Source organism: Rattus rattus, chromosome 2 (assembly GCF_011064425.1).
Source record: "Rattus rattus isolate New Zealand chromosome 2, Rrattus_CSIRO_v1, whole genome shotgun sequence".
Lineage (NCBI taxonomy): Eukaryota > Metazoa > Chordata > Mammalia > Rodentia > Muridae > Rattus > Rattus rattus.
Genome location: NC_046155.1, coordinates 17,704,257 through 17,716,771, shown reverse-complemented (window position 1 = coordinate 17,716,771; position 12,515 = coordinate 17,704,257). Strand labels below are relative to the sequence as shown.

At 40.0% G+C, this 12,515-nt stretch overlaps 1 protein-coding gene across 2 annotated transcripts in view; it reads left to right on the top strand.

Annotated features, from left to right (window-relative positions):
- Pcsk5 (proprotein convertase subtilisin/kexin type 5) overlaps positions 1-12,515 on the top strand; it is a 409,124-nt gene that overhangs the window by 217,531 nt on the left and 179,078 nt on the right. For both annotated transcript variants that reach the window (XM_032891692.1, XM_032891693.1), the window contains exon 10: positions 1,468-1,571. In XM_032891692.1, coding sequence (XP_032747583.1) covers positions 1,468-1,571 — 104 coding nt within the window. The remainder of the gene's footprint in view (positions 1-1,467; positions 1,572-12,515) is intronic.

Below are 12,515 nucleotides of genomic sequence, written 5' to 3'. Positions count from 1 at the left end.
TTGTCTGGTTCTATGTTCGAGCTAAGTGAGGAAAGTAATTCTTTGTAGAGATTAATTTCACGCAGGAAACAAAAGCTGCAGTCTGATTATGGAGTTACTTATTTCTAAGAAAGCGTTGACCAAATTGCACATATGGTAGCTATGATGGGACAAAACCTAGCTTGAAGCAAAGCAATGCATAGGCTTCACCATTAAGTGTGAGCTGCAGTTGGTAAGTGCTCCCTCCCAGGGAAATGGGAGTGTGGCTGTCCAGTAACTTGCTCAGAATTCACAAGTGGGAATTCTCTAGGTTGTTGAATCCTCCAAACACTAGGTGGAGGATGATGAAAATAATTACAGAGGCCATGTGATAATTATTTCCATAATTCACACTTAGGCAAAAAAATAACAGGGGTGGTGATGTGGTTCTATGGGTGAAGGTGCTTACTTACTTCTCAGCCTGATGACCTGAATTCAATCCCAGAACCAACAGTGCAGAAAGATAACTCATTCGGGAAAGTTGTCCTACGAATAGTAACACTGTGTAGTACATGAGATCACAGAGAGAAATAATAAATAAATAAATAAATAGATAAATAAATAAATAAATAAATAAATAAATAAGAAAATACCAGAATTTAAAAAAAAAAGGATAGACACATTTCAGACTTCAAGACTGAAGAATGCACTAGAACAATGTGTTCCCACCATGTCCGGTGCCTATTGCGCACTTGTGTTCTCTGAAAGACACCCAGACTATCTTATCTGACTTGGATGTGTTTTCCTTAGATTTTCAGTTCTCACACAAGTGTGGCCTCCTCAGCCGTTAGCATCTGTTCCTCTGTGCTATCCGCCTTGAGGTCTAGTGAGCCGGTTGTTCAATGTCTCGACTACACATTACAAAGCATGAATGCTCTCCTAGCCCCTGCCTCTTAGAGCCTAACTTTTAGATCAAGCCACATTCTTTTCCTAAAAGAACTCTGAAAGTGTGAGCTTAATTTCAGCTAAGATATTTTTTTCCATGTCCTACACATGTATTTGTACAGAAGGTTAAATGTCGATCTTTGGTAAACTGCAAATTTTACCAAATTAAGATTAAAGGTGGATGGTTCTAGAGGCGTCTACTTTGACTAAGCTGTGTCTTGAAGATGCAAACTCTCACTCAGGGGACAGTAGCTCTGTAGTGAGCAGCCATTTTGTCAAGGAGGTGAGAAACCTCTGCCCCCTCTTATCACTAAGCTACAGTGAGACACCAACGCTGAGCACAGGATTTCTTCTTATGGTTACAACTTCTGCCTTCCACAGACTGACCTCATATCCCCACACTGAGAGCAGGAGTGGCCTTTGGCATTTGATTATCCCAAACGCAAGTCTCCATCCCCTGTTTTTAGTTCTTTGCCATTTTGATTTTGCTTTTTGAATTTGCTTGTGACTGCTTCCCCCATCTTTTTTTTTTGGTACAATGATTCTTACCTTGTCTTTCCCCAGTCCGTTTCTGACCTGGAGAGACGTACAGCATGTTATTGTCAGGACTTCCCGTGCGGGACATTTGAACGCTAATGACTGGAAAACCAATGCTGCTGGTTTTAAGGGTGAGAACTTCTTTCCTATTCTGTCACAGGCAAAACATTTTTATTTTTCCCCAATTTTAAATGGAGAGCAGGAAACTGAACCCTTCAAACAAAGCAAAATGACATTTTGTGCTCGTACATGAAGAGTTCTTTCGACTTTCCATACATAAAAGGCAGATTGTTTTTTTTTTTAATTAAAAGTATACATACATGGCAGATTTCCTATGCTTCCAACATCTTAGGTCAAGTCTTTAAAATTCTCCCAACGCCCAAGCATAACTGGTCTATGGGAACCCTAACTGCTTTGGTATTCGCTGTCATTGATTCTCTGCGTGGTATTTTTATAACTCTGTGTTTTCAATTTCTTCACCTTTGCTTCCTCGTGTCTACTAGCTGACATACACCTCTCACCAAAATCTAACAATTAGGCATGTGTTTTGTAACACTGTTTTCAATAGTTTTAAAACTTTCACAAATAGAAAAGCAGGATTATTTCTATGAGCAAACCCACAGTGCAAATAAATCATCCTACTGGGCAGACTCTAGCAGCTTCACGTGACATAGAACAAACATGGAATGTTCTTCCTCCAGAGCTGAGGAAACTTATATGTCTTTTTAGTGATCTTCTTAACAGTAGCCATAATCTTCTTTGTCATGGATAATATATATCATAATAAATAGGAAGTAATTATATGAGGCATTTCTAAAGATTAGTGGGTTTACTCAAGTTGCAAATAACCTAAATTTTAATCTATGAAGTTATAACAAAAATTACTTCATATCATAGCTACAGTCTCAAACTTTTCCCCAAATAATTTTAGATCATAACGTATCCCCCTCTAGGGAAAACAGTATTCACTAGTTAAGGAATATGTAATCAGGGGGTGCTGGCACTCAGACCACCAGAAACATGATGAATAATCCTGAGGAAGCCATTCATTTTAAGATCTCTAATGGTTCCATATTTAAACATTATGGAATCTGAATAGCATCTACATGATATCATACATCGGAGCTTAATGTATCCTTAGGGAACTATGTCCAGTATATGCAAATACTTATGCCAAAAATCTATGTCCTTTAAAAATTCTTTGCAGATAGCTCATGATAAACTCACCCTTAACCATGACCTATGAAGCTGTCAAGGATTCACACATATAATCAGTTATTTGATGTTTCTACATGATCTATCCCATACGTTCTGCTTGAAGTGTGGTCCTTTCTTTGGCTGTGAACTACACAGAGTAGTGTGTTGGTGTGCTGTTTCCCCTGAAAAAACCTGTAAACGCCTGCTGCTGTCCTGCTCTGAGAAGCTGGACAATTGTAGTTGCTTGGGCAATGTGAAATTATTTGAAATTTCACTTCTCCAAAAAACAAAACAAAACAAAACAAAACAAACAAAACAGAAATGTAAGTTTGTCGTATGATGTTTCATGTTGATTATCATCAGCCTGCTCTTAAGTCCTACTAGATAAATCCATGAGCTGCATGGGGGAAGTGATCAACATTAACCATGGCTGCAAAGGCCTTCTGAGCAGAGGGCTCACACACCAAGTCCATTGACCTCCATGAAGCTGAAACATCAACTTTAACCCAAACCAACTTCCTAGTCTGACTTACTCCTTTTTGGCAACTTAAAAAGAGCAAATGGTTCTAATAAAGCACGCAGCTCTTTGGAAAACCTCTGTTGGTTTTGGAGAGGGAAAAACAAGGGATTTAAACTAAATCAGCAGACCCAAACGTGAATTTCAAGGGACTGTACACTGCTTCTGGCAAGGAGGAAATTGCATTTTACTATTGCACGTGGCAATATTTAGTATAATATTTCACTCTTCTCTTAGATGGCTGCCAAGAGTAACAATTAAAGTTCATTTTTTCATAGATGAATTACTCAGAATGGTCTGGGCTCCCACAGGAATTATTTTGTAATTTTGTTGATGGCAAGCCCCCATAATTCATCTAAACATGATCATAATAAGATGGATTCTTTCAAAGTTATTTTCTTCCTTATTCTAAACATTGCTATCCCTTCCTGAGTGCCCCACAAATAAAAGGGACGAGGGCAGAAGCTGGCAGGAGCAAAGTGCTCTGCAAAGGAAGGAATGCAGGTCACCGGGGGCAGGAGAAAAAGGACTGACTCTTTATGAAACAGAAACTCAAAGAATAAAAAGAGCAAACTTTAGGAGAGATTTGTGCAATGATAGCTCAGCAGGAATTGACTTTCAAATCAGATCCACCAGCAGTAGGGACCCTGCTTAGTGTGGACCCCCAGTCACCTTTTCCCCTTACACAAGAGAAAGAAAGCTGAGCGGCCTATGACAGAAGCCTCCACCATGGTGCTACCCCAGTCGCCCTACTCAGTGTGGGTATTGCATGAAACATACATGACATGAAATTGAAAACTCCTGGTGGTGCGTGCCTTTAATGCCTGCACTTGGGAGGCAGAGGCAGGTGGATTTCTGTGAGTTTTGGGCCAGTCTGAACTGCATAGCGAATTCCAGGACAGACAGACAGACACGCACACACACACACACACACACACACACACACACACACACACACACACACAAATACAAGAAAAGAGAGTGTGGGAGGGAGATGTTTTACAGATTCTTTAGTGGCTACCTCCAGAATGGGCATGTCAGTGTCCATGGCAGAATTTCCCTTTCCACATTAGGGAAAGTAGAAGCCAGAATGGTCAGAAGATTCAGTAGTCTTCCTTATCCTGATACTTTAAAAAAGCCAACACCCCAAAGGGGATGAGTAGCTGTCTCTCACCAAATCTGCCAGATCTGTCTTATGCTGCCTCCCTACATTTCTTACCCATATGCCAACTAGCAACAGACAGCAGAGCCTGAAGGTAAGGGAACCACGGGAGGGTAGGACTCTCGTGAAGGCTGGTCTGATGGACACCTGCACTGTACAGGCCTGGACTATGGAAGTGTTTCTCTGCTCAGGTTCTCATCCAGTGTAGGAAGCACTGGGATCTCTGGAGATCCAGTTCTGTTCTCTGAATGACACATTGGTGGCTGAGGTTTTCTACACACCCATCTTAGCATCTGCAAATGAGCCCATAGTAAGACCAGCCCATGGTTTGGAAAACCCCAAAGACAGTAGCAACAGTCAACATTTGGCTACCTTGACTTTCACTTAGACTAAAGTGATTCTGTCCTGGTGCTTAATAGTAGTAACAACAACAAAAATAACCTCAACATAATTAAAATGTCTCTTAGGGAAGGCTAATTTTGCAGAATAAACATAAGGAAGTGAATGTACACCTATGTAAAATAACTAAATGTATTTGCCTAGTCCACTTTTTAAATAATTCTGGTCAAATTTTAGGTACTTTTTGACAATGTCCCATACTTCAGAGTTAGTTATTTGAGAAAAAAATGCTATGAATATCACACATTCATGAAAGACTCCATTTGAAAATGTATGTGAAAATGGGAAATCATTCATCTCAGAGCAGATGTGGGATTCTGTCAGTGAAGAACTAAGATGCCAACTCTGGTGTCCTAGCGCTGAGCAACATTCCAAAGCCAGAAAGTGACTCCGGCACGAGACGGTTGGCATCTTAACAGGATTAGTTACCCCCCATCCCTTCTCTTTCCTCTTATGAACAGTCTGTTCTGTTTCCTTCCCAGTCCTTCTAATCCCTAACCAGTGTGTCGTTAACTACACCAACAAGCTATTTCAAAGGACCTTCCTCCACTCAGGTGGCTCTCCTCACAGAATTCGATAGATATCGTCTCTTCATTGATTGATTCCAGGGATTCTCTGAACATTTTCAGCCCCCACCCAAATAGCAGTAGGGAATTGTGGGCACTATGGGCTAGAAAAGTTTAGAGACACAGAAGTTAACACAGGTCTTTTGTTTGGGGGAGACAGGCTATCATACACTATGTAGACTAAGTTGGCCTCAAACTCATTAATTATATAGTTTAAAGTGGTCTCGAACTTATGACAATCCTGATATTTCTCCTTCCTGCATACTGGAATTAAGGGCACATATTCATGACTGACTAACATGTACCTACTTCTGCTCTCATTCCAACCCTACAACCCTTCCAGGTCACACTAGACAGAAGCATTGCTAGCACTGTACTTGGCCACAGCAGGATGCACCTAAGGCCTAGAGCACCTGTCACGTGTCTGATGTCTATTTTGACAGACTTTGCTAACATTGTCACCCAGAAGACTACCCACAATGTTCCTTCAAAGATTTTTCTATAGTCTCAGATCAGAGCATTTCTTGGGGGGGAAAAAAAAAACAGCTTTTCTTGGGCTCTTCTCTCTCACATGACTCTGAGGACACCACAGACAGCCGTGCCTCTGCCCTTGCAGTGCCCAGACTGTGTAGCTGACCCTTCTCCCCAAATCCTGAGCTATGCTTTGAGGATGTGGTTGTGATCCTACAGAATGCATGAACATCTCTTTGAATCAAACTATTTGTATTTGGATGATATTACTGTGTACAGTTAAACTTTCTTATATCTAGCAACAGATGTAGATATCAGATAATAAATTAGGACCTTCTGTCATCTTTACTAGGCGAAAGAATGAAAAAAATGTCATTGAAACTCAAAAAATGACCACTAAGTGAGCGAGGTTGCCACGCCCTCCATTTCACTGCCCACCCAGACTATGTAAGTCTCTGTTTTTCTACCAGCATGTCGCTGAAACCTCCCTGTCCCCACTGACTCTTCCCTGGACCACCACTAAACTACTAGATTTTTTTTTAATTGTCTAACTGGTTACCCACCATGGTAAAAACAATTGACAGTCTAACATGACTTCTTAGCTTCTCAAATCTTAACTTTTAATCATTTTTTGTTACTTTTAATTGCCATCATTCCATTGGTAGGGAATGGTAATTTTATTACAATATTTTTAATAGCTACCTGCCTTTCAGTTTGTAACACTTATTTTTTTAAAAAAAAATTAGAACTATTGAGACCATTCAGCATGCCATGTGTTAAATTAAAATGAAAAGTTTGGATTTGTTTTCTTTTAACCATATAAAAAAAAGTAGTATGAAATGATTTCTAATGTGTTATCACTTGAAGGGTAAAATTTATCTGATCTTATTTTATTTTATGATTTCACTATGTAAGTAATATTGCATCTGCGTCTCTACAACCTGTCTGTAGATTCACTGTTGGTATTTAATGTATGTTTCATAATGCTTGGATGCACAGTGCTTTAATTGGTATTTCTTATTTTTGAAGAAAAGTCAAAATGACATACTGTTTGTCTTAGTCAGGGTTTGTATTACTGCACAAAACATCATGACCAAGAAGCAAGTTGGGGACAAAAGGGTTTATTCAACTTACACTTCCACATTTCTGTTCATCACCAAAGGAAGTCAGGACAGGAATTCACACAGGGCAGGAACTTGGAGGCAGGAACTGATGCAGAGGCCATGGAGCGGTGCTGCTTACTGGCTTGCTTCCCCTGGCTTGCTCAACTTGCTTTCTCATAGAACCCAGGACTACCAGTCCAGGGATGGCACCACCCACAACGGTCTGGGCCCTCTCCACCTTGATCACTAATTGAGAAAATGCCTTCCAGCTGGATCTCATGGAGACATTTCCTCAAAAGAGGCTACTTTCTCTTGCAATAAGTCCAGCTGTGTCAAGTTGACACACAAAACTAGCCTGTACACTATTTATCTGGCCAATGTGAACAAGGGGATTTGAATGAGATGTGGGACTCTAGATAGAGCCCCTTTGGAGAAGTAAGACAATTGTTACTAGAAATGGACACATTTGACCCTACTGGCGGATTTGTTACTGAAGATACCTCTTGATACTTTTCTCCTCATTCTATGCTTTCTAGCATTGTGTCCATTGAACTTATTCCTTTCATATTGATTGAGTCTCATATTTATTGACTGTGGTGTGCATGATCTTATCTTTTAGCTCATGCACAGACTGATGTGACTCACACACTCCTGAAGGATGTTACCTTTATTCTTTTGTCCTGTGGATGATTTGTCTAGATACCTATATGGTAACACTAAGTTCCTAACAGGACGCCCAGATTCGTTGTTATTTAATCTAAATTCTTGTCTCCAGAATGCTCACTGTTCCCTATGGACAGCTAACTACTAAAAGTATGAAGTTTAAAAATATCTTCAGAGATAAGAAGTAGTTTTCTCTCTCTTGGCCTTGCACCGATTTGCAGCACTAGCTTGGCTAGGTATCTGTTAGTCAAGCTTTGCCTCAGTTTTATGACCTTATGAGTTTCAAATGCACACAGTTTTGAACTTAATAAACCCACTTTCAGGACTTGGAATGTGCTCTGTGGTAGAATGCTTGCCAACATGTGCAAGATGCTGGGTTCCAATCCTGGAACACACACACACACACACACACACACACACACACACACACACACACATGTCTCCCAACCGCACACTCTACCCTACCCCTCTGATCTTCTTTCTCTCCCTCCCTCTCTCCCTTCCTACCTCCCTCCTCTCAAAACACAATTAAAATTGTGGTTGCACAATTTGTCTGTTATCTCTATACCAGGTCTTCATGCTGCAATGCTTAAATGTCACTTTGAATTCAGTCTTCTAAATCTCACAGGTTTGAATTAGTTGCACCTGTATAGAAACTGATAAAAATCTGAAAAGAGAAAAAACTCTTATGGATTCTTTAGCTATCAATGTGACACATAAAGTTGTAAGTAGAAAACTAGTTTGGCAATGTACAAAGCTTCTATGCTTAAAAGAGTTGACATCTCTATAATTCCCTGAAGAAACTAAATTACTACTTCAAGAGAGGATGAACTGATAACCCTGGTCCCTTTTAACTCTTTTCTCAGTAGAGAAGAGTTTGAGTCTCCTTCAGAGTGGTAGATTGTGATATTTTGTAGTGAAGCTGATATCTCAAGCTAAAATAAAAGCCATAAAGCTCTGATCCCCAAGATTTGAGAGTCATCAGGAGAGTTCTGCTTTGGTCTAAAATGTCTGAGTACTAGAAAGTAATGAAATGGATTTCCTGAACCACTGATTCTGAATCCAATTCAAAAATAAAATGGCAAGAATTCCAGTTAAGATGCAATCCTATCAGAATACATTCACACATGTCACCGAGAGACTATTTTGAAATTCAGTAAGCCTCTTCTTATTGGAGTTGTTCAAAACAAGAAACCGTGTTTCTGTCTACCCTCTGTCACTGGAGGTGGTGTGGCCCTGCAGATTAACCAGGCCATTTCAGGTGAGGCAAATTAAATGGACCAGACTTGTCTATAGATACAGTAATGCAAGGAAGGGGAACAACAAGAGAAGAGGTGGAATTTAAGGAAATTAGTTCTGAGGCCCGAGGGCACACATCATGGAGACAGAAGATAGAAGATCAGGAGCTTGTGGCCTGCCCGTTTATAAAAATACTCTGTCTTTGAGAAGAAGGGCAGAAGAGAATTTGGTACAGTTCTTCCCTCAGAGGATATACTTAAGTAAAATTATTTATCATCTACACGTTGTTCATTATTCTAACACAATCTATTTTGTTGATAGTGTGCTGTCCTTGGATTTAAAAGATGGGCATGTAGAAACTGATGTGCACAGACCTATGTCCTTAGGTCAGTGGATGGTTTGTGTATGGTTGTCCCTTGTGGCCTTCCCACGTGCACCTCGCCCATTTTTGTTAGATTTGTGTGTGTGGGTACACAAGCGTATGGACATGCACATTCCACAACACACATGTAGAGGTAAAAGGACAACTTGAGGAAGTCAATTCTTTCTACCCTGTCAGTTCCAAAGGTTAAAGTCAGGTAGGGATTGAACTCAGGTGATTAAGGTTTGTGGAAAGCATTTGCTGAGCCCACTTGTCAGTCCTACCCCCACTATTTCACAGTTATATATCTCCAGTATACTGCTATTCTCATAATTTTTTGCTATTTTCTCCCATCTGGGTTCTTGTTTTCATTTTATATTTTCAATGACTTGGGGTTAATGATTTTGGATAAATGGCCTCCTTATTTGTGCTTTCTGCTTTGCATAGATTACTTGGATGTTGAGAAACAATACACTGACTCAGAGGTGTTTAAGAGAACAAAACCTGCTTATGCTTAATAATTTTATCAATACCGTGAATCAGATGCATAAGCAAATGTAATGATGGGAGTGGGATTTTGAGAGCTTTAGGGTCACAAAATGGCTGAGAAGCATAACTTGTCATAAATGATCAAGCAAGTGCATTGTTGTTTGTGTTGTCTGGATACTGGAATAGAGGAGACTAGTTGGGATAGCTGTAATTCAAGGCAAGGAGCATAAAAGGCCCAGAGTACAATGGAAAGGCAGACATGATATGATAAGGAAAATGATATAAAGAAATTGGAGAGCAATGCTACTTGAATCATGAAACAGGGAGCTCTCTTTTGAAGTACATTTTTGAGCCACTTAGTGACCCCAGAACAATGAATTGGGTAATAGCAATGACTTCCAAGCAGGCTTATTCTAGATACTAATCTGATGACACTTTTATTTCCTAAGTTATTGGGATGAATTCATTGGTTCTATGAAATGTCCTACAAAATGACATGTACACAGCAAATGGGCAGATTCCCTGACAGTGACTGTTTTTCATTTCTCTAGTAAGTGATTATGTACTCTTGACCTTAAGACCTCTGACATTCAGGAAAAAAACATGTTGTCCTTTCTTAGATTCCTTCAAGATGGGGACAATTACAGCTGTATGATATATTATGATCTCTGCCCAGTATTGTTGTTATTATATTTATTGAGATGGGTTTTTAATAATCCCACAATAAAGGACATGGCAAAAGATTGCCTCTGTAAAAATGACAGCCAGATATTATGCATTGTGAGGGCTTCACATATCTTCTTTGACCAATTTCTTTTTAGTTCTTGCCACCCTTAAAGCACAGCCTTCAGAAGTCACTTAATTTCAGGGATATGAATTCCTTTCTTAACATACAGCTGTAGTCTTTGGGTTTGCCATATGATTTTTGTAAATACTTAAGAAAATAGTAATTTTTGTTTGCATCCTGAGTTGCTATAAAATTGCTAGGCAAATAGACTGATAAGAAATATAGAGTTTATATTAACTGAATTAATAAGAAATTTAGAGCTTATAATGACTCTGAAGTCTACATTTGTGTGTGAAAGTGTACGTGTGTGTGTTGAAACCTGCTTTCTGGTTTTTTAAATCATTTTTTAGTCATTTGTTTTCATTTTGTCCTTTGAGGAACCTTCAGATCCAGAAATTGTGTCTAGATTTGCCCCACAGTCCAATAGTATGTATCCTAGAAGCCTAAAATCCTCCCTATGTTCCAGCCACATATCACTGGACATCGCAGGGCATAGTTAGATGTCACACATGTCCTATGAATTTTGGACAGAGCTGCCTGGCTGGTCATCTAGGTTGTAATCCTGCAAAAAGATGTCAAACTGAATTGGAGAGTAGGAACTAAAACCTGACCTGGAAGCCATTCTGCAAAACAAGTGCATTAGAGTGAGAAATACTTACTTGCTCTGACATCATTCATACTAGCCTTTCCTTTGCTTCTATCTTGACTTTCTCAGAACCTACTCATCAATAGAGTAGCCCAGCATTATTAACGTATAGATAGATCATCCCTGCCTATAACTCGAGGACTTGACAGAAGCTGAAGACATTCTTAGGTGAATGCAAGTGCCTCACCAAACTCTTATTACCCCTCTCCGTGTATTGTTGTATACATTCGACCTTTTATACAACCAAACGAGACCAACACTTCATTAGTTTAAATGGTGATTAATTCATGTGAGGATCCAGTCAAATCCCATTCCTGTTGGGGTGAAGACTCCTCAGAACAGCACCATGTGCAGCTACAGGAAAGGGAGCCAGAGAGAAAAGGCTCACTTTGAAGCATTTAGTGTGTCACATCCATCTCTCTTGAACAGATCTTCCCCACAGGTCATCTTTTCTACAGAGAAGGGGTTCTACCAGAGACAGAGCTCTAAGCATGGAAGGAAAGCAATTTAAGGAAAACAGGAAAAAATGCTTTTGCTGAAATTCATATGTGCCTGTGTTTGGGCACTGTCATCCATGTCCCTGGCACATACTGTAGCACCATTTCCATGTAACCTATCAGAGTGAAGAATTGTAACTTGCTGTATCCATACTGAGACAGGTATCTGGGCACTGTCAGGATTGGTTCATGGTCCATAAGATGAACAAGAGGCAAAGGAGCCCTACAGGGCCCCTCTTTCAAAATGATGCCATAGCCCATCTCTTTGGCATTATTGAGAGTGATGTTGGTGCATATGTCTTTAACACAGACCAGATCCCAAGTCACGAAGAAATCCTATAGATTAGTCCCCCACCAATTCTATGCATGTCTTCCTAAGGCCACTTCAGCTAGCTGGCAGGATGTAGTAACATGCCAGGCAGCCACACTGCAGAATCCATGTGGATACAGCTGTTGTGAAATAAATTGTTCCAGACCTCTGTTTTCCTTACACGTGTTCATGTCTTGCTAGCCCACGGCACTTCAAAGCAATTAAACTTCCATCACACTTCCCAGTAATGGCTACAACAGACTTCATTTTATAGGGTTACACCACAAGACATGCTTCACCCTGAACTCCCCGTTATCCTAGAAAGAGCCAGAAGGAAGGGTATCATGATTGTTCACAAGTAGAAATTGTTCCTTGGCACTCGGTGTCCCTCTTGCATCCATGCATGCCTGCTTAGCTCTAATGAAAAAGAAAAGAGGCTGTCCCAAGGATGGTTATAAAATAAAGTATCTTTTCCAGATGAACCTCTTCACATGCAGGGAAAATCCCTCGTAGAAATGGCTGAAGAAGGTCATTTCTCAGCAAGAACTGGGGAAGGCATGATGGGCCAGATGTTAGACTGAGTTCCAAGCCTCACATATTTCTTCTTCTGTGTGATATTTTAATGAGTTTAAAGAAGAGAGAAGTTTCTTTGCAGTTTGTTCAGAGTT